The 22,500-nt window shown below is 36.6% G+C and overlaps 1 protein-coding gene across 2 annotated transcripts in view; it reads right to left on the bottom strand.

Annotated features, from left to right (window-relative positions):
• Positions 1-3,551: 3,551 nt before the first annotated feature.
• Positions 3,552-22,500, bottom strand: part of LOC137630973 (uncharacterized) — a 19,108-nt gene continuing 159 nt past the window's right edge. For both annotated transcript variants that reach the window (XM_068362506.1, XM_068362505.1), the window contains exons 2-5: positions 7,135-7,301; positions 6,607-6,768; positions 5,556-5,643; positions 3,552-4,835 (exon numbers count right to left, since the gene is read on the bottom strand). In XM_068362506.1, coding sequence (XP_068218607.1) covers positions 3,702-4,835; positions 5,556-5,643; positions 6,607-6,768; positions 7,135-7,286 — 1,536 coding nt within the window. In that variant the 5' untranslated portion in view covers positions 7,287-7,301 and the 3' untranslated portion in view covers positions 3,552-3,701. The remainder of the gene's footprint in view (positions 4,836-5,555; positions 5,644-6,606; positions 6,769-7,134; positions 7,302-22,500) is intronic.

The raw sequence follows: 22,500 nt of genomic DNA, 5'->3' as shown, positions 1-22,500 counted from the left end.
TTATATATATATATATATATATATATATATATATATATATATATATATATTCATATATATACATACACACACACAGACACACACCCTCATACACACATTATATATATATATATATATATATATATATATATATATATATATATATATATATATATATATATATATATATATATATACTGTAATTATATTATTTGTTATTTCGTTTCAGATAAAAGTAGTCTGATGTCTTTTTCGTAAATTCCAAATAAATGTGTGTACATTTGGGATAATAATAATAATAATAATAATAATAATAATAATAATAATAATAATAATAATAATGATAATAATGATAATAATGATAATAATAATAATAATAATAATACTAACCGAATATAACATTTCTTCTCGTTCTGTCATGAGTAAAAGTAAGTTAAACTTCTGAAGCAGCTTTTTATCTTTTGATCATCATAATAATTCTTTTACAGACGAGTTTTTTTCTACTTTCATGATAAACCTCGGTAGAAGTATTTCGTGCTTTTACTAAAGATTAGGATTTCGCTCGAAAGCATTCTGATTGATTGTTATAAGAAAAAAAAGAACACGTTGTAGTTCTCTCTCTCTCTCTCTCTCTCTCTCTCTCTCTCTCTCTCTCTCTCTCTCTCTCTCTCCTCTCTCTCTCTCTCTCTCTGTGAGGAGAGATAGCTTATCAGCTAAGGAAAAAGACAATAGATACTGGACAAATGTAATCAGCATTCAGCAATATAAGCTAATCGTAAATTAAATCAACTTAGAATAAAAAAGTGAGAGAGAGAGAGAGAGAGAGAGAGAGAGAGAGAGAGAGAGAGGAGAGAGAGAGAGAGAGATGAAAAATAATCATATAGAAAATTACTGTATGGTTTCCTTTGAAAAAAAAAATATATAGGCTCTGAATAATGTTACTTTCACTAAAAACTAAGCATTTTCTACTTTGCCATTGTATATGAATTCCATTTGACCTTAAAACAGAAATAGACCTATTTAATACAAAGGATTACAGTCTAAAATTATGCTAGACTAAGTAAAAGTATTACCAACAAAAGATACATTTTATAATAAATGTATCTCTTCAAACAGTGGATGATAGTGCCTTTTTTTACTTGCTTATAACCTCACCCGAGAGAGAGAGAGAGAGAGAGAGAGAGAGAGAGAGAGAGAGAGAGAGAGAGAGAGAGAGAGAGAGAGAGAGAGAGAGAGAGAGTCATATAGAAAATTTCTGTATGGCCTGTATGGTTTCCTTTATGAAATAATATAAAAGGAATTTAGTTTCTGAAAAATGTTACTTTCATTAAAAAAAACTAAGCATTTTCTACTTAGCCATTGTATATGAATTCAGATTGACCTTAAAACAGAGATAGACAATTCAGAATTAGGTTAGACTCACTAAAAGTATTATCGCCAAAAGATACCTTTTATTATAAATGTATCTCTCTTCGAACAGTGGATGACACTGCCTTTTTTTACTTGCTAATAACCTCCCCCGATAGGTCACCAGGAAAAAAACTTGCAGGGCGAGTGACCTTATACCGAAAGAAAAGGGATTAAACCGGTTGCACATCGTTAAAATGTAAAAAAAATAAAAATCAATGGAATGTTTAATATATGTTCGGTGAATGTTATTTCAGACACGTATTCGTAGGAAAAAAAAAATGTTTTTAAAGGAGAGTTAGTTAAAAGCCAAAATTACTGCCTTTTCAGTACGATTGTTTTATATATATATATATATATATATATATATATATATATATATATATATATATATACATATATATATATATATATATATATATATATATATAATATATAATATATATATACATATATATATATATAATATATATATATATATATATATATATATATATATATATATATATATATATATATATGTATATACATATATATATATATATATATATATATATATATATATATATATATATATATATATATATATATATATATATGAAGACTCGTTGGCTGAGAAATGGAGATTTTAAATAAGGAAAGCATTCTTTACATGAAAAAATTAGGCCATGAAGTAGGATTGATTACCTACCTCCTAGGTAGTAGGTTGGCCAGTGCACCAGCCACTCGTTGAAATACTACCGCTAGAGAGTTATGGGGTCTTTTGAGTGGCCAGACAGTACTACATTGGATTCATCTCTCTGATTACGGTTCATTTTCCCTTTTCCGGCACACACACACATAATAGTCTTGCCTATTCTTTATATATTCTCTTCTGTCCTCATAAACTGGCAATGCTGAGATTACCAAACAGTTCTTCTTCACCCAAGGGGTTACTGCACAATAATTGTTCAGTGGCCCCTTGCCTCTTGGTAAGGGTAGAAGATACTCTTTAGCTATGGTAAGCAGCTCTTCTAGGAGAAGGCCACTCCAAAATAAAACCATTGTTCTCTAGTCTTAGGTAGTGCCATAGCCTCTGTACCATGGTCTGTCACTGTCTTGGGTTAGAGTTCTCTTGCTTGAGGGTACACTCGGGCACACTATTCTATCTAATTTCTCTACCTCTTGTTTTGTTAAAGATTTTATAGTTTATATAGGAAATATTTATTTTAATATTGTTACTGTTCTTAAAATATTTCATTTTTCTTTTTTTTCTTTCCTCACTGGGCTATTTCGCTGTTGGAGCCCCTGGGCTTATAGCATCTTGCTTTTCCAACTAGGGCTGTTAATTAGCAATTAACAACAACAACAACAACAACAACAACAATAATAATAATAATAATAATAATAATAATAATGATGATGATGATGATGATGATGATGATGATGATGATGATGATGATGATGATGATGATGATGATAATTAGAAAACCTAATCAATGTTTTCTCTTCTACCTATTACACGACTATCCCTCAAAATACGACTTATTTCGAGTTCTCCTTTTCTCTGTATTAAATAAGTACATGTTTCAATTTTCTATTTACATCGTCAACTTATTCTTTTTCTTTCTATTTCTTCGGTATCGGTGACCATGGTCTTTGCAACACCAGTTGACATAGATCAATATTCCGTAAATAGTGTACGCGACTTGGCAAGAGTGACAGCTAAATATCTATATGGATATGCACACATTACTCCCTCTTCTCCCCAGGGGTGGGGAGAGTTGAGCGTGACTGTTCCATCATTTTTTTTCACTCTTCTTAAGATGGAGTTATATCATAACAATTGATTTAGAAATGAAGAAAACACCGGGTTTTCGAAATCAACTAATTTTTTTTTTTTTTTTTTTTTTTTTGTAATATAGTTAAAAATTAAAAAACACTTATGTTGATTATTTTTTTCTTCAAATGATATAAGATACAAAGAAATCCTATCATTTTTTATTATGAATAACTTTTTTTTCGAAGTATTCTACTTAAATGCATCATATAGATAAGAGTAGGAACATCATAACTCAATGTCATTTGATGTAGAGGCTATAAGTGAAGAAAAACTACATGAAATTCTTTTTATTAGCATTTATTACTTACATATTTCAAAATTCTATTTTTGTTACCTTGTAACAATTATGAAATGAAAAAGTATTCAATATTTTCCAAAAGTGCTATAAAAGATATGCAATGTAGCTTAACTCTGAACAATAGGATGTAATCTCTATAGAAGAGTTAGCAAAATGATTTCAAATATGGCACATAAATCCTCAAGCCTTAGAAAACTATCGGCTGAAGTTTTCTAGAAGTGATTTTACCTTTTCTGAAATCGTCATTGCGTTCTCCTCTGTCAGCCAGTCGGATGCGTAGCTGATTTCAGCATTATGAAATCCCCTGTATTTATGGAATACAAACATGAATGGAAGTGGACAGCGATGGAGCCCATTAAGGCCAGCAAAGTTCGTGACCTGGATATGTTTCCCTCTACCGGGCATCAGCTTATGCATCTGACTAACGTTATTGAACCCATAATCACGCGTTGCTACCGGAGGGTTCTCGAAGAACTTCTCCGGTGGGAGAGTCTCAAGAAACATTTCCCTTGCTACTTCCTGCTCGAAGACCTGTTTGTTTCGGAGGATGTCGAGGTTAATCTCGTGTAGGGCTTGGCAGTTATTCCAAAAATTTCGCCTGACTCTCTTATCGAGAGTAATGAACGAAACCGGAGCCTTAACGAAGCACCCGTGAATCGGGAGTTCTCTCGTTCGGAAGTAACGTCTCATATCGACGACCATGTGCGTGCTCATTTCGTAGCTCTCTTCAGATACCCCGACCTCCTGGACCAGTTCGACTAGAGCTGTGTTGACCACCATTTGCAAGCCGGACCCGAGGGTAACGCCAGCGAGGCGGCACTTTTCGATGAACTTTTCAATCGTCGGCTGATCCATTTCCATAAACAAGTGTTTCGTACTCGGGTTGGCCACTTCTGGGCGGGGAAAGCGCTTAAGCAGGATCGGTGGTTTGTGGCACCTTAAAGTGAGGTCTCTCAGCGTTTCCAGACGCTCAGGATTGGAAATTAATCTTTCCTTTGCCTTGGCGTAGAGCTTCGTGGACTCTTCGTTCGAGATGAAGACCCCCGCGAGAGACTCGTCGATTTTCTTTCCCTCTATGAGGTTGTCGATGATGTCCAGCGCTGGCTGAACCATCGGGAAGATCGTTGCTCCGTCAACGACGCTGTGGTGGGTACAGAGCACGAGATGGCATTGGTGTGGGTATTGCTTTTCCACCTCGAGGTCTCTGCAGCGGAGGTCATTGACCTTTTCCAGGAGCAAACGGGATCTCCAGAGGGGTCCATTAGCTTCGTCGAATCGACCGGAACACTCGTCGAGGACTTCTTCGAATGGTGTTCCTTGTTTTACTACCTATTCGATCGGCATTGAAGATAGAGTTAAGAATGGAATAACAACTGTTACTATACACTTATGAATTAATTTATTGTCTGGTAGTTAAAAAAAGAGTACTCATGAAATGATCATGCTATTCTTAAAACAAATATATAGCTGAACAGACTTTTGTATGCATGGTAACCAAGCCACGCAATCAAATGGCCCCTAAACTTCAAAATTTAAGAATGTTGTGGAAATTCAAGAAAATTAAAATTTTTTCTTCATAAATTATAACAGGATAATTTGTTATTGAAGAATACTTTGACCAGTAAATAACAAAAAGAAAGTACCATCAGAATGGCTTTCATTCCCAAAAAAGTTTTTTCCGGCTTCTTGCCAAACGAAATTTTATGAGAAACAAAGAATATAGGATTAACTATTGATTAACAGCACATACACATAATTACAAACACAAACAAACTTAACACTGACACTATAGTCTATAGTGTCAGTGTTAAGTTTGTAGAGGTTGATAAGAACCAAGAACCTTAGTTAATTTTTGGTCAAATTATTTTATGTAAAATTATTTGAAATTTACCCTTACATCTCTGTGAAATAGCAAAATTTGCTTCCACAGATCAAATGAACTTGTAAATCTTCAAGTCTATAGTATAGACTATAGACCAACCAAATTGGTCACAATAAGAATCGGTGGAAGTTATTCATTTCTAATTCGGAATAGCGAAGTCTTCTCACCTTGAAATCAACGTCACAGTATTTGGGTCCGTAAAACCAGAGGTCTCTCTCGCGTTCCTTTATAACAATTTGGAAGCAAGGACTTTTTCTGAAATACAGAACAATATTTCAGTGTCAATCATTTGTCGGCCGTAGTATTTGTTAATCACGCACACACACTCATATATATATATATATATATATATATATATATATATATATATATATATATATATATATATATATGTGTGTGTGTGTGTGTGTGTGTTTGTGTGTTGATCTCCATTATAAAATTTCAGCATATTTTGTTTTACCCTTTATCAAATATGAACATAAGAGTATATATTCTAATGATGTTCGCATAAAACATTCTGATAGCAAAGGTAGTAATGTAATAAAAACAAAAGCAACATTGTCATTAATAATATTAATAATATGACTACTGTTACTGCTATTACCACTACTATCAACAATGATTATAATATCAATGTGTTAACACAACCAAAACCTTCCTAAGCCGACATGTTTTTTTTTTTTTATTCCTCAAAATAAGAGTGTATATCATGATAGCGTTATGTTTCCTATAGCACCAATACCATTGTGAGTTTAACAGGATTATTATTATTATTATTATTATTATTATTATTATTATTATTATTATTATTATTATCATTATTATTATTATTTTTATTATTATTATTATTATTATTATTATTATTATTATTATTATTATTATTTCAAGCTAAGCTATAACCCTGGTTGGAAAAGCAAGATGCTATAAGCCCTAGGGCTCCAACAGGGAAAAATAGCCCGGTGAGGAAAGGAAACAGGAAAATTAATAAAATACAAAAGAAGTAATAAACAATCAAAATAAAATATCTTAAAAGTAGCAACCATATTAAATAAGTTCTTTCACATATAAACTTTAAAATCTTCAATAAACGAACAACTGAAAGAGAAATAAGATAGAATAGTGTGCCCTAGTGTACCCTCAATTGCGTAATTAATACAAATAGCCTGTAACCGGAAAGTTATTTTCAAAACAACTGTTTACAGACTCTTCTCTCTATACCTTTGCCAGTGAATCATAGCTTGATGAATAAGGTCAGGAGATAGAGGCTTCTTGGAATTCAAGGTGAAGACCATGACGGTATACTTTGTGCCGCTTCTGTGGCCCCAAAAGAATGATCTCTGATTAAGGTCCAACTTGTGCAGGAAACTTCCAGTGTTGTTGCTGTTGACGATAATGAAATCATTGTAATGGACATAAATTTAATAGATTGCAGTATTCATAAATGTTATCTTTTATATGAGTATAATTCTGCAGACGTTTTTTTAGATAAATATTTGTTTAATTATATTCATGATTTTTCGGTATAAAGAATTACTGAGAATTCTATTTTTTCTTAAACCTTATCATTTATTAAAATAAAAGAATATACACCCGGTCTCTCCATGATCAAACCTTCTTTTTGTTTTATAAAAAAAAAATCGTGGGAAAAATGTAAACTCGTATTGTGTCTCTAGATCATCACAGAATTCTTATTAATCTGCTTGTGTTTCTTTATCACTATAGATCACTTTACTTTTAATTGCTTACCTTCTCTCATGCCTTGATTGTAAATTCCTTGCGGTTGTGTAACCAGAAGAGCCTAACAAAGGCAAGGACATTATACTATCGGCTCCATTGACATTATTCAGAGAGAACTTTCTGGCCAATTGCCCGGGAACTTTCCCAAGTATGCCAGTCATCGCTACTGAAGGTTACTAGAAAGAATGAAACAGAGCAAAAATATTTTATACATACTTTCAAGTTTACTATATACTGTACATGTTGGTAACTTCCTGTACCATAACTGGAGGGGCAAGGCTAAAACTTAAAATGTCCGTCTTCAATATCTATCAAGAGTAAATACATGATTCACGTGGTATACAATCGAAGATAGGTTATCAGGAAGAAAGATGAGGAGACTTGTGCATCATGGGAACAACAGATAACAGTGTTACCAATACTGAATTAATGTTGCCATATCATATTACTGAAGGTACATGGATTAATCTAATGGCATAAAACATATGGAATGATAATAATAATAATAATAATAATAATAATAATAATAATAATAATAATAATAATAATAATAACAATAATAACAATAATAATAATAATAATAAAATGTACCTAAACCTCCCTCCCCCCCACATGTTCATAGTGTATTCCCGGCGGATTCTATGAGTCTCTGGGAACAATGTGGGTACACTGAAGGACTGCCTAGGGACTTTCTTTCTATCCTGGCAAAGGGCCAGAGGGACAGGGAGAGAGGGGTCACTATTAGTGAGTGGCACTAGATGAAGAAACTGGCCATTATGCCACTACACATGACTACTAGGGAGACGAATCCCTAGACTTTCCAATGACCACGATGGTGCAAACTTTGTCCCAAAGATGAGAAGTCAGGGCTTAAATCTGAACTTGCTGTCCGATACTCAGTCTTCAGTGTTGACCTATCACTCCTTGTAGAATCCTTTTAGATGGACAAGTGGGCAAGGATACATGACCTCAGAGGTCAGCCATAGGATCTTGGCAGGGGAGGGTCCTAAAAAATTAGGAGTATATCTGAGCTCTAGCAAGCCAGGGTAAAATGCTTCACAAGCGATTTTGCCAGACAGTTTTTTTCCAGAATGAGGTATTTAATTAATTGACTTCACATTGGTTTTGGCGTGATCATTCGATTACAGGTGGTGGGGCGAGGTTACCATGTCTCGAACTCCCTATCGCTTCATAAAATTCTTGAACACTGCACTGGTGAATTGTGGCCCTCCATCTGTCCTAAGACAAAGGGGAACACCAACTTCACAGAAGTAGTGGCAGAAGATCCTGGTGGTTTTAAAAGCGGTAGTATTGCTTTTCCAGGGGGCGACAAACGGTCATCCTGATAAGGAATCGACGAAAACTTGGAAAGACTTCCATACAACAGTAAAGAAGTTAGCTGAGACGTACTCAAAGGATCTTGTCTGGTTGTTGTCATTCATTAGAGGTTTCTAATGCTGAGATGGCAGGAATGTATGACATGCCTCACAAGCTCTGACCGTGTTGTCATGTCAGAACCAAAGCCACCAGAAAACTGACTGCCTTACTCTGTGCTTAGTTGCTTCCACACCTCTGCAGCTGTCATGCAAGTGAGATCGTGATAGGAATATTCCACCCATGAAAATTCTACCCACTAAAAATTTCACCCAAAGAAAATTCCACCTAGAAAAAACTCCACCCAAAGAAAATTTGACCCAAGTAAACAACAATTTAAAACAAAGTATCTAAGGACGTATGCATTATCAAAATAAGAGTTTTTAACAAGCAAAATAAAAAAAAATACCGAAAAGTGAACAACAATTTCAAATGAAATATCTAAAAAATAATGAATTACCAGAATAAGAGTTCTTGACAAGCAAACAATAATTCTAAATTACCAAAAGAATAGTTGTTGGCAAGTAAACAGCAATTTAAAACGAAGTATCTAAAGAATAAAGAATAACTAAAATAAGAGATCTTAACAAGCAAACAATAATTTGAAATTACCAAAAATAGTTGTTCTCAAGTAAACAGCAGCTTTAAATTTCCAGAAAAAGAACAATATAAAAGAATCTATAAATCTAAATGGGCTTCCAGCTACCAGTACTACATGAAAGTTTAAGCCAACACGTTCAAACTATTTTAAATCTAAAAAATTATAAACATGGCCTTAAGATTCATTAAAAGTGAAAAAGGAAAACAGAAGCTTTGTGATGAATATAGTGATATTTACGAAAAACAGAGTAATCCATCAAACACTAAAACGTATTGGAGATGTGAACAGTTTTATAAAGGTTGCAAGGCACGTATACATACATGTTATGATTGTGATGTGCTTCAGATAATTTTTACATCTGGAAGCCATAATCATCCAGGATCAAGCTCCATGGTGGAAGTCCGCAGTGTCATAACAAATTTAAAAGAGGAAATTCATACACGAGGAGTTTTCACATCATCTCGGGAAGTAATAGCATTCACTGTGGATCGGCTAAGCGAGGAAGCGAGGTCACATCTACTATTTCCCGTAGCATCATACATAATTGGAGACACAGTGTGGAGGATTTATTTTTGCTTTATTTTAATTTTTGTTTTTGCCAAATCCTGAGAGAGAGAGAGAGAGAGAGAGAGAGAGAGAGAGAGAGAGAGAGAGAGAGAGAGAGAGAGTCAGCGAGCGAAAGTAGTTAGTGTATCGATCGTTGGTGGTGAGAAAGACTGTTGGTACAAATGAGATTGTTTGTTTACGTTTTTAGTTAGGTTACGACAGTGGTGAATGTCTTGGGTGAATGCTTATTTTGATTGGACTGCTGCTCGATTCAGTTGTGTTTGAATGCTGGATTTTACCTTATTTAATAATTTTTCGACCAGCGTGGAAGTTATTATATATTTTAACAGTAAGTACAGTTTTGTTTATCTTTGCTTGTAGTGATTGTGAATGATAGGAACAATTTATTATTTATCTTTGATTATAGTGCGATAGTTCAGTTAGCTAGAAGTGTTCGTAAGTGTTTTTCTTTTTTATTTTGGCAGGCCGTGATTCCTCCTTTGGAGAGACCCAAGTTTTTTGAAAGTGGATGTATTGTTGATGACTTGGCCTGTATTACGATTTTGTTTGGACTGCTCATTTGATTGATCAACTGTTGACGACCTGGCCTGTTTATTACAATTAAGATTTAGGATGATGATGTTGATGATGATGATGATATCGACGACGATGACACCCATGACCCCGAGGAGTTAAGTCCGTTATGGAAATTGAAAACAATCTTCGGGTTTCATATAGTGGTGTTGTGCCATAAAAGACAGTTGGCTTGTGTGTATAGACAGTGTTGGTGTCTATAAAATATATATAAACACAGATATTTATTTGGGTGTTGGTGTGCGGTTGATTTAAGTTTTGTTAGGGGTTTCGTTGATTATTTGAATGGTGGTTATTATATATTTAGTGTGAAGTTTATGATTAGTTGTAAGTGTGATTATTATTTTGATTGTGAATGGTTCCATGTTAAGTATTGTGGTATTAGGAAATATAGTTTTAAGGGTATGTTTTGTTTTGTTTGTCCTTTTGTCCAAGAGTCCAGTTGATAAAGTAAGGGGAAAGTTTGTGTTGTGGGACCATTGTCAGTAGGTGTGATTCAGGGTGTGGGGCTTGTTTTTTTTAACATCCCGCCACATTATTTTGGCGCCCGAACAGGGACTGCTGAGGCGGGACTGATAGCTGGACTCTTTGACGAAGGACTGATAGGATACAAATTTAGAATTAAGGTTAAAGAAAAATGGAAGGTAAATATAAGGCTTTAGAGGAGGAATTGCGGCTGAGTAAGGAGCGTGAGGAGAGGTTGCTAATAGAGAATGAGAGGTTGAACTGGGAGAATGCGGCGATGCAGAAGGAGCTTAGGGAGTTAAAGGGGACAGTAGAGAGAGTGGAAGAATGTGTTGAGATGAGGATGCGAGAGAATGAAGAACGAATAGAGAAACGAATGGAAGATATGATGGGGCAAGTCATGGGGATGATGAAAACTATAATGGGTGAAGGTGCAGTCGGAGGAGTGTCCTCAGCTTCGGATAATGGGTTGGTAGTGAAAGAGAAGGTTAAGGTAGGTGATAATGGGAAAGGAAGTGATAGTGATAGTAGTAATAGTGATGGTGATATTGAAAATAAGGGAATTAGGCATAGTAAGGATGAACAGAAAGGTGAGAGGAAAGATGAAAGGAAAGGTAAAAGTGATGTGAAGAAAGAGAAGAAAAAGTATCAGGCTGATAGCAAGGACGATCGTGAATGGGTGAAAGTGGTAAGTAAGAAAAAGGGTAAGAAGGGAATGGTTAAGGATAGGAATTTAAGTGTGGAAGTGGATTCATTATATTCAAATGAGGAAGAAGGTAACAAGGGAGTAGACAGTGATGATAGCAGTGAGAATGAACGTGATGTGTGTAAGACTGTGTTTATGAGAGAGGTACCTCGGTGTGAAAGGTTCAATGAGCATAGCAGTAGGGATGTATATGATTTTTTCAAGGAGTATGAGAGGTATTGTCAGGATAAGTATGGTGATAGTAAAAGAGTTTGGGCTAGGGAGTTAGGAGAATATTTGACTGGGTATTTGTTGACGATGTATGGAGTGATAATGAGTGTAGGGGACGTTGATTATGAAAGTGTGAAAAAGAGAATAATTGAGCAGGTAAAACGTATGAAAGGGAGTGTTAAGTATAAGCGTAAGAATGATTTTGATGAAGCACGGATGAATGCAGGAGAAGCGATATCGATGTACGTATGTAGGTTGGAAACGTTAGCTAGGAAGAAGTATGGGGATGAAGGCATAAATGAGAATAAGGAGTTAATGAGGAAGTTTTTGGCAACAGTACCTGAGAATGTGTGTGAATTTATTAATTTGAAACGCAAAGAGAAAATGAGGTGGACGCAAGAGAGATTGACATGGGATGATATACTAGAGATAGTTGAGGATTATGAGTTAGATAGGTGCATGAAAGAAAGTAAATCTGTGAGTGTAAGAACTGGAATGGAAGAAAGTGTAATAGAATTTGGTAGTTATAAGGACGCAATTTTGAGAGTACCAATGAGGGTAGCTGATAATGTAGTAGATAGGAGTGTTTGGGCGAGTAATGTGGGAATACCTGTAAGGACAAATGAAGGATTTAGGCAGGGTAATTGGCGCAATAGGGATAGGAGTGTTAGTGCGCATCGAGGTATGTCAGATAGTCGTGTCCGTAATGAAAAGTGTTATAGGTGTGGAAAGGAAGGTCATAAGAAGAATGAATGTAGATGGGCATTAGGAGCATGTTTCGGGTGTGGAGAGACAGGGCATCGTATTAGCGACTGTAAGAAAGAGAAAGTGATTAAGTGTTATCGGTGTGGTATGACTGGGCACGTAGCAAGTGGATGTAGGAGTAATCGTATGAATGTGATTTGTGGTAATTGTGGTAAGGATGGTCATTATGCTAGAATGTGCAAGGAGCCGCGGGGTAAGTGTACTGAATGTGGTGCAGATGGGCATATAGCTAGGGTTTGTAGAAAGAAGGGATTAGGCCAGCCAGGATGTTCGGGAAACTAGAGTGTGAGAGGGTTCAACTGGGTGAGTCCTCCTGTGTGTGTGGAAGGAATAGGATCAATGTTTGTGAGAATGGGATGAATAATTGGTTAGAAATGAGCAAGTATGAACCTAGTATGCATGAAAAGTTAGGGCTGGAAAATAAACAATTAGTGTTAGTTGAATATAGGAAAAAGAGGCGTTTGAAAGTTTTAAGTAAGGATGAAAAAAGGGGAAATTTTATAAGTAAAAGTGAGAATAGAAATAAGTATGACAAGGGTGTAAATGTGCAAGTGTGTATGGAAGATAAATGTGTTAATACAGATGAATCATGGCTGAGTATTAATGATACCTATAGTGTGTGTGGCTTTTCCTTAGGTGATGTAAAAGAAAGGATGACGAATGCGAGAATGAGAGACAGGAGAATGATTAGTAGCATGAATGAATCTTTTGCTAAAGTTGAGAATGTTTTTGATGAAATGGATGAACTGTTTACAGGAATGAGTGTAATTATAGGGCCAGATGAGAACGAGGTAGATATGATTGTACATGATATATTAGATGATAGGGATTTAGATAGGAATAGTGTTAATGTAGCGAATGATTGTGATAAGGAAGAAGTGAATGAGAGAGTATATGGAGGCCCAGTTACTCGGAGTAGAGGTCCCGTTCCCGACTGCGACTGGGTTATGAAAAAAATAATGTAAGTTTTGTGTGAGTAGGATTTGGCAAAGTAAGGGGGGAGGAATGTGGAGGATTTATTTTTGCTTTATTTTAATTTTTGTTTTTGCCAAATCCTGAGAGAGAGAGAGAGAGAGAGAGAGAGAGAGAGAGAGAGAGAGAGAGAGAGAGTCAGCGAGCGAAAGTAGTTAGTGTATCGATCGTTGGTGGTGAGAAAGACTGTTGGTACAAATGAGATTGTTTGTTTACGTTTTTAGTTAGGTTACGACATTTGTGAATGTCTTGGGTGAATGCTTATTTTGATTGGACTGCTGCTCGATTCAGTTGTGTTTGAATGCTGGATTTTACCTTATTTAATAATTTTTCGACCAGCGTGGAAGTTATTATATATTTTAACAGTAAGTACAGTTTTGTTTATATTTGCTTGTAGTGATTGTGAATGATAGGAACAATTTATTATTTATCTTTGATTATAGTGCGATAGTTCAGTTAGCTAGAAGTGTTCGTAAGTGTTTTTCTTTTTTATTTTGGCAGGCCGTGATTCCTCCTTTGGAGAGACCCAAGTTTTTTGAAAGTGGATGTATTGTTGATGACTTGGCCTGTATTACGATTTTGTTTGGACTGCTCATTTGATTGATCAACTGTTGACGACCTGGCCTGTTTATTACAATTAAGATTTAGGATGATGATGTTGATGATGATGATGATATCGACGACGATGACACCCATGACCCCGAGGAGTTAAGTCCGTTATGGAAATTGAAGTCCGTTATGGAAATTGAAAACAATCTTCGGGTTTCATATAGTGGTGTTGTGCCATAAAAGACAGTTGGCTTGTGTGTATAGACAGTGTTGGTGTCTATAAAATATATATAAACACAGATATTTATTTGGGTGTTGGTGTGCGGTTGATTTAAGTTTTGTTAGGGGTTTCGTTGATTATTTGAATGGTGGTTATTATATATTTAGTATGAAGTTTATGATTAGTTGTAAGTGTGATTATTATTTTGATTGTGAATGGTTCCATGTTAAGTATTGTGGTATTAGGAAATATAGTTTTAAGGGTATGTTTTGTTTTGTTTGTCCTTTTGTCCAAGAGTCCAGTTGATAAAGTAAGGGGAAAGTTTGTGTTGTGGGACCATTGTCAGTAGGTGTGATTCAGGGTGTGGGGCTTGTTTTTTTTAACATCCCGCCACATTATTTTGGCGCCCGAACAGGGACTGCTGAGGCGGGACTGATAGCTGGACTCTTTGACGAAGGACTGATAGGATACAAATTTAGAATTAAGGTTAAAGAAAAATGGAAGGTAAATATAAGGCTTTAGAGGAGGAATTGCGGCTGAGTAAGGAGCGTGAGGAGAGGTTGCTAATAGAGAATGAGAGGTTGAACTGGGAGAATGCGGCGATGCAGAAGGAGCTTAGGGAGTTAAAGGGGACAGTAGAGAGAGTGGAAGAATGTGTTGAGATGAGGATGCGAGAGAATGAAGAACGAATAGAGAAACGAATGGAAGATATGATGGGGCAAGTCATGGGGATGATGAAAACTATAATGGGTGAAGGTGCAGTCGGAGGAGTGTCCTCAGCTTCGGATAATGGGTTGGTAGTGAAAGAGAAGGTTAAGGTAGGTGATAATGGGAAAGGAAGTGATAGTGATAGTAGTAATAGTGATGGTGATATTGAAAATAAGGGAATTAGGCATAGTAAGGATGAACAGAAAGGTGAGAGGAAAGATGAAAGGAAAGGTAAAAGTGATGTGAAGAAAGAGAAGAAAAAGTATCAGGCTGATAGCAAGGACGATCGTGAATGGGTGAAAGTGGTAAGTAAGAAAAAGGGTAAGAAGGGAATGGTTAAGGATAGGAATTTAAGTGTGGAAGTGGATTCATTATATTCAAATGAGGAAGAAGGTAACAAGGGAGTAGACAGTGATGATAGCAGTGAGAATGAACGTGATGTGTGTAAGACTGTGTTTATGAGAGAGGTACCTCGGTGTGAAAGGTTCAATGAGCATAGCAGTAGGGATGTATATGATTTTTTCAAGGAGTATGAGAGGTATTGTCAGGATAAGTATGGTGATAGTAAAAGAGTTTGGGCTAGGGAGTTAGGAGAATATTTGACTGGGTATTTGTTGACGATGTATGGAGTGATAATGAGTGTAGGGGACGTTGATTATGAAAGTGTGAAAAAGAGAATAATTGAGCAGGTAAAACGTATGAAAGGGAGTGTTAAGTATAAGCGTAAGAATGATTTTGATGAAGCACGGATGAATGCAGGAGAAGCGATATCGATGTACGTATGTAGGTTGGAAACGTTAGCTAGGAAGAAGTATGGGGATGAAGGCATAAATGAGAATAAGGAGTTAATGAGGAAGTTTTTGGCAACAGTACCTGAGAATGTGTGTGAATTTATTAATTTGAAACGCAAAGAGAAAATGAGGTGGACGCAAGAGAGATTGACATGGGATGATATACTAGAGATAGTTGAGGATTATGAGTTAGATAGGTGCATGAAAGAAAGTAAATCTGTGAGTGTAAGAACTGGAATGGAAGAAAGTGTAATAGAATTTGGTAGTTATAAGGACGCAATTTTGAGAGTACCAATGAGGGTAGCTGATAATGTAGTAGATAGGAGTGTTTGGGCGAGTAATGTGGGAATACCTGTAAGGACAAATGAAGGATTTAGGCAGGGTAATTGGCGCAATAGGGATAGGAGTGTTAGTGCGCATCGAGGTATGTCAGATAGTCGTGTCCGTAATGAAAAGTGTTATAGGTGTGGAAAGGAAGGTCATAAGAAGAATGAATGTAGATGGGCATTAGGAGCATGTTTCGGGTGTGGAGAGACAGGGCATCGTATTAGCGACTGTAAGAAAGAGAAAGTGATTAAGTGTTATCGGTGTGGTATGACTGGGCACGTAGCAAGTGGATGTAGGAGTAATCGTATGAATGTGATTTGTGGTAATTGTGGTAAGGATGGTCATTATGCTAGAATGTGCAAGGAGCCGCGGGGTAAGTGTACTGAATGTGGTGCAGATGGGCATATAGCTAGGGTTTGTAGAAAGAAGGGATTAGGCCAGCCAGGATGTTCGGGAAACTAGAGTGTGAGAGGGTTCAACTGGGTGAGTCCTCCTGTGTGTGTGGAAGGAATAGGATCAATGTTTGTGAGAATGGGATGAATAATTGGTTAGAAATGAGCAAGTATGAACCTAGTATGCATGAAAAGTTAGGGCTGGAAAATAAACAATTAGTGTTAGTTGAATATAGGAAAAAGAGGCGTTTGAAAGTTTTAAGTAAGGATGAAAAAAGGGGAAATTTTATAAGTAAAAGTGAGAATAGAAATAAGTATGACAAGGGTGTAAATGTGCAAGTGTGTATGGAAGATAAATGTGTTAATACAGATGAATCATGGCTGAGTATTAATGATACCTATAGTGTGTGTGGCTTTTCCTTAGGTGATGTAAAAGAAAGGATGACGAATGCGAGAATGAGAGACAGGAGAATGATTAGTAGCATGAATGAATCTTTTGCTAAAGTTGAGAATGTTTTTGATGAAATGGATGAACTGTTTACAGGAATGAGTGTAATTATAGGGCCAGATGAGAACGAGGTAGATATGATTGTACATGATATATTAGATGATGGGGATTTAGATAGGAATAGTGTTAATGTAGCGAATGATTGTGATAAGGAAGAAGTGAATGAGAGAGTATATGGAGGCCCAGTTACTCGGAGTAGAGGTCCCGTTCCCGACTGCGACTGGGTTATGAAAAAAATAATGTAAGTTTTGTGTGAGTAGGATTTGGCAAAGTAAGGGGGGAGGAATGTGGAGGATTTATTTTTGCTTTATTTTAATTTTTGTTTTTGCCAAATCCTGAGAGAGAGAGAGAGAGAGAGAGAGAGAGAGAGAGAGAGAGAGAGAGAGAGAGAGAGAGAGAGAGAGAGTCAGCGAGCAAAAGTAGTTAGTGTATCGATCGTTGGTGGTGAGAAAGACTGTTGGTACAAATGAGATTGTTTGTTTACGTTTTTAGTTAGGTTACGACAGTGGTGAATGTCTTGGGTGAATGCTTATTTTGATTGGACTGCTGCTCGATTCAGTTGTGTTTGAATGCTGGATTTTACCTTATTTAATAATTTTTCGACCAGCGTGGAAGTTATTATATATTTTAACAGTAAGTACAGTTTTGTTTATATTTGCTTGTAGTGATTGTGAATGATAGGAACAATTTATTATTTATCTTTGATTATAGTGCGATAGTTCAGTTAGCTAGAAGTGTTCGTAAGTGTTTTTCTTTTTTATTTTGGCAGGCCGTGATTCCTCCTTTGGAGAGACCCAAGTTTTTTGAAAGTGGATGTATTGTTGATGACTTGGCCTGTATTACGATTTTGTTTGGACTGCTCATTTGATTGATCAACTGTTGACGACCTGGCCTGTTTATTACAATTAAGATTTAGGATGATGATGTTGATGATGATGATGATATCGACGACGATGACACCCATGACCCCGAGGAGTTAAGTCCGTTATGGAAATTGAAGTCCGTTATGGAAATTGAAAACAATCTTCGGGTTTCATATAGTGGTGTTGTGCCATAAAAGACAGTTGGCTTGTGTGTATAGACAGTGTTGGTGTCTATAAAATATATATAAACACAGATATTTATTTGGGTGTTGGTGTGCGGTTGATTTAAGTTTTGTTAGGGGTTTCGTTGATTATTTGAATGGTGGTTATTATATATTTAGTATGAAGTTTATGATTAGTTGTAAGTGTGATTATTATTTTGATTGTGAATGGTTCCATGTTAAGTATTGTGGTATTAGGAAATATAGTTTTAAGGGTATGTTTTGTTTTGTTTGTCCTTTTGTCCAAGAGTCCAGTTGATAAAGTAAGGGGAAAGTTTGTGTTGTGGGACCATTGTCAGTAGGTGTGATTCAGGGTGTGGGGCTTGTTTTTTTTAACATCCCGCCACAACAGGTCTCAAGGGATTCTATCACTACCAACAAGTCGAATGTGGTTTGAAATTCCTGCTCAGTTCAAGTGCCTTGAAAATGGTTCACTTTTTCTGGCTTATGACAGTGGAACAGATGGTCCTGAATGAATTCTTATTATTGCAACAGAATTGGGTCTAAATGAGGTAGTAGTAATTACAACTTGGTCATGTGACGGGACATTTTAATCATTTCCACAGCTTTAGACTCAACTCTTCACAGTGCATATCATTCTTAGAAATACATTTTTACCCCGTGTCTTTTCTCTAATGCCGAATAAAAGAGAAGAAACCTTCAAGAAATTTTTTGAAGCTCTATTCTTCAGTTGTGTCTAAATATTTGTCCTTCGAATTGCTTAGTGGACTTTGAAAAAAGAATCCATAATGCTCTTTTAACTGTTTCCTAACACTTCTATAAAGTTGTTTGTTTCACTTTGGCCAATCTTGCTGGTGAAAGATATGTGAGATTGGTAGAAAAATCTGTATAAAAATGACCCACAGTTTGCGCTTAAAATTAAATGCTTTAATGCTCTAGCATTTCTTCCACCATCCGAAGTCATCGCTGCAATTGAATTGCTTTCGGACGATAATGATATACCAGATGAGTTTATTGGATTTTTTGTAAGCACCTATATTAGCGTGTACCGAGGAAGAGGAACCAACCGCAGAAGAGGAGAGCCCCTTTTCTCAATAGGTCTCTGGAATGTACATGAACAGGTTTTGCAAAATATACCAAGGTCCAATAATGGAGCTGAAGGTTTCCATAGTGCTCTACGATCGTCGTTAGTAAGCATACACCAAAATCTCTGGAACCTTTGTGCCGCATTGCAAAAGGAAGAAAGCCTGACACAAACAAAAATGATTCCCATTACTCGAGGGGATCACAACAATCAAATAAATAGATATAAAAGTATTAATGCCAGACGTAGACACCTTGTCGAATGTTTCGATGTCAATGACATTTTGAAGTTTCCAAGAGGTGTTGCATACAACCTTCATTAAATTTCCTTTTTCTCTTATTTTCAATAATTTTAACTTTTTATTGGATATCCAATTTCTTAAATATATTCTTTTTTGAAGCAAATTTTATAATTCTTATATCAATGACAGAATTCAACCCCTTGTTGAAAGTTTCGATGTCTGGTATTTTCCTCTTACTGTTTTTTATTTAATCTTTCTTATTGGAGATGCAATTTCTTAAATATATATTCTGTGTGAAATATTATATAACTCATAAATTTCTCTTCATGAAAAAAAATGTTTTAGTTTTTTGCTTGTTAACCATTCTTTTGGCAATCTCCTGATACTTTATATTTTGATACCTTGAATTAATTTGGGTGAAATTTTCCTTGGGCGGAATTTTCTCTGAGTGGAATTTTCTTTAGGTGGAATTTTCTTTAGGTGGAATTTTCTTTAGGTGGAATTTTCTAGGTGAAATTTTCGTGGGTGGAATTTTCATGGGTGGAATTTTCGTGGGTGGAATTTTCATGTAACTAGTGGGATACGGTGCAGCTTATGAAGGGCGGCAGGAACTAAAACTCTTGTTACTTTCAGGACAAGGTCACCATCAGCATAGAGATCTGCATATAGTTTCCAGTAAGGGAGTAAGGAATTGTGAGGGTGATATCTATCGTGAAGAAATCCTGATATGACACAATCAAGTAAGCGAGTGTATGCAAGAACTACTCTCACTACATCTTGAAGTGTTTTATGTTGACATCCTGAGCTGGAGAATCATCTGGAAGAGTAACAGTGTTCATGTCTATGACAGTTTGGAGATGAGTAGCGGAAGAAACACCCGAGATCTCGCCCTCCTGTGGGGATGGGGGTGGGGAGGGTAGCTGACTGGGCTCGAGACAATGTGTCTGGAACCCAAAGTAACTTACCAGCACGTCACACAGCTGTAAAGATGTGGGACAAGATCTTCTACTTGAGGAGCTGGAGATGAGAGTTTTTCATCGCATCCAATTATAACTGTTCAGAATAAGTATGAAGGCTTGGTGATCCGTCATCAGAGTAAACTGCTATAGCCTACTCTTTGACATTGCCCAGACAACGTCTAGCATCTCGAGTTCGATGGTGGCATAGCATGTCTCTGTGTTGGCAAGAAATCGAGAACCACACTGAATTAGAAGCGAGTATCCGATAACATGGTCCTGAGAGAGGGCATATCCAACGCCGTGGTAGTGTGGAGCACCGTCTAAAGGTTAGTGGAAAAATCTGAGTCAAAGAGAATGTGATCACAAACTTGTGGCACGTGGTGAACACTTCACTTAACAAAGTGTCCAATACGTTGACAACGACGGTACTAAACTTTACTGGCAGCACACTTCACTGATGGGTAGAGCACTGGCATACACTGTTACAAATTTGCATAAAAAATAGCAAATGCTTGGCAACATTTATTCCAGCATTTTACCGTTTTAAAAACAGATATATTGATGTTAAGCAGTGATATTACTGTCACCAACCTAAAAAAGATAATAACAAAGTATGATAAATTACGGTCGCATGTATTTTCGTGAAATACGGCTTAGAACAGTATATTTTTTACGGAGAATATCGATTAAAATTACTGTTTTTTTTTTAACAGTTTAAGGCCGCTGGCTTTGAGGGTTTCGGCGAATGTAGATGCTTTCTGTTTGACTGATTACTTCTCTAGTAAGTGGAACTGGCCCCAACTGACTGGGTGGGCCACATATGGCAGAAGTTGCAGTTTTAGCTGCCTCATACGATCGACAGATCTTGTAGAGGACAATTGGCATCCAAGATAATCAACTTTATAGGATTATCTCTGCATTTCGAACACCCATTAAGATAATCATTTTCAGCTGGGTCTCTTCACACGCAGCTGCATTACCTGGCCACAAATTAACCTCTTCTCAGATGCATCGAAGTCTCGCATATCTCACATAGAAATCAGTGAAAGATTTTCCTTCAATTTGCTTACAGATACGTAACTCTCCTCAGCGAAGCACTTCATTCCTCATTTCCTTTTTATGCAACTGTGAAGCGTCCAGGTCTTCATTTACAGACTTATCTGTATAGGGAGAAATTTATAGCGTGTGTTCTAAAACACACCGTGTTTCGGGAGTTGAACCCATCCATTGCTGAAATCTTAGAAAGATCCACCATGGCAGCATAGTCATCCCGCCGATGTCTCCAGTCCCTGAACATTTGGGATGCTGCATCAGCCTTCAGTGGGGGTGGTGTTTGAGCTGTTGCTTTTTGTGGAGGTGGGAGAGGGGGTTTGCTGGAGTCCAAGTTCTCCTCTGTGACAGGTGTAGAGATACGTGGATGAGAGTGGATGACAGGGGCAAGAGTTTGAACTAAAGCAATATACCTTGCATTTTCGTCTTCTCTTCTAAGATCATCCTATCTCAGGCAAATCACTTCTTGGTCACTTCGCTTTTTTTCCTCACGTGTCTTTCTTATCTTCTTGCCCTCTTCTTTTATCCTCATATAAGCAAAAAACCTCTAAAAACCTAATTAGTGAGAAAATGTATCCCAGTAGCTTGAGAGGTAGACGAGGGTTGGTAGTAGTGGCGGTTAGGGGGCGGTAGTATGCTCTCACACTTCCCCAACACTGTGAGTGTGGGCACCCACATATCTAAATGTCCCTTGCTCTGTGGGCTCTTCTAAGTAGTCTGCAAGTTTATCTTTATAGTACATTATTATCATCAATGTGCAGCGAACAAAACTACAGTTCCAACAAAATTGCTAATAATTAACACGATGTTTTTAACTATACAAGAGGAATAAGTAAAGTTCTATGAAGAGTGAGTGTGTGCGTATGTGCGATAATTACGTCAGGCAGCAAGAAGTTGAGGTACAGGTTTGTGGCTGCGGCTGCGACAACTCCAGCAGTCACTGGTCGCACAAAGCAGTCAAGCACTCCCAACAATGCAGTGACTTAGTGACCATGAATGAGATTGGAGGTGTGCTTCATAAAATAGCGCTATAAACAAAACACTAGGACGTACAAAATGGGCTATGAAAGAAAAAATTTCACTGTTTACTTGCATCACTACACTGCACATGAAATAAGATTAAATCGAATGAAAGCAAATACACATTCGAACTGAGTGCCCATTAAAGACGCCGGACAGTTCCTATTGTTCACGTCTCGAAACAAACTTCTCATAATACAACACTTTACGTTCACTGCACCATGGACGTATTGGTAACTTCCTTAACC

The sequence above is a fragment of the Palaemon carinicauda genome, chromosome 39 (assembly GCF_036898095.1).
Source record: "Palaemon carinicauda isolate YSFRI2023 chromosome 39, ASM3689809v2, whole genome shotgun sequence".
NCBI classification, from domain to species: domain Eukaryota; kingdom Metazoa; phylum Arthropoda; class Malacostraca; order Decapoda; family Palaemonidae; genus Palaemon; species Palaemon carinicauda.
This window is presented reverse-complemented; position numbering and strand designations above follow the sequence as displayed.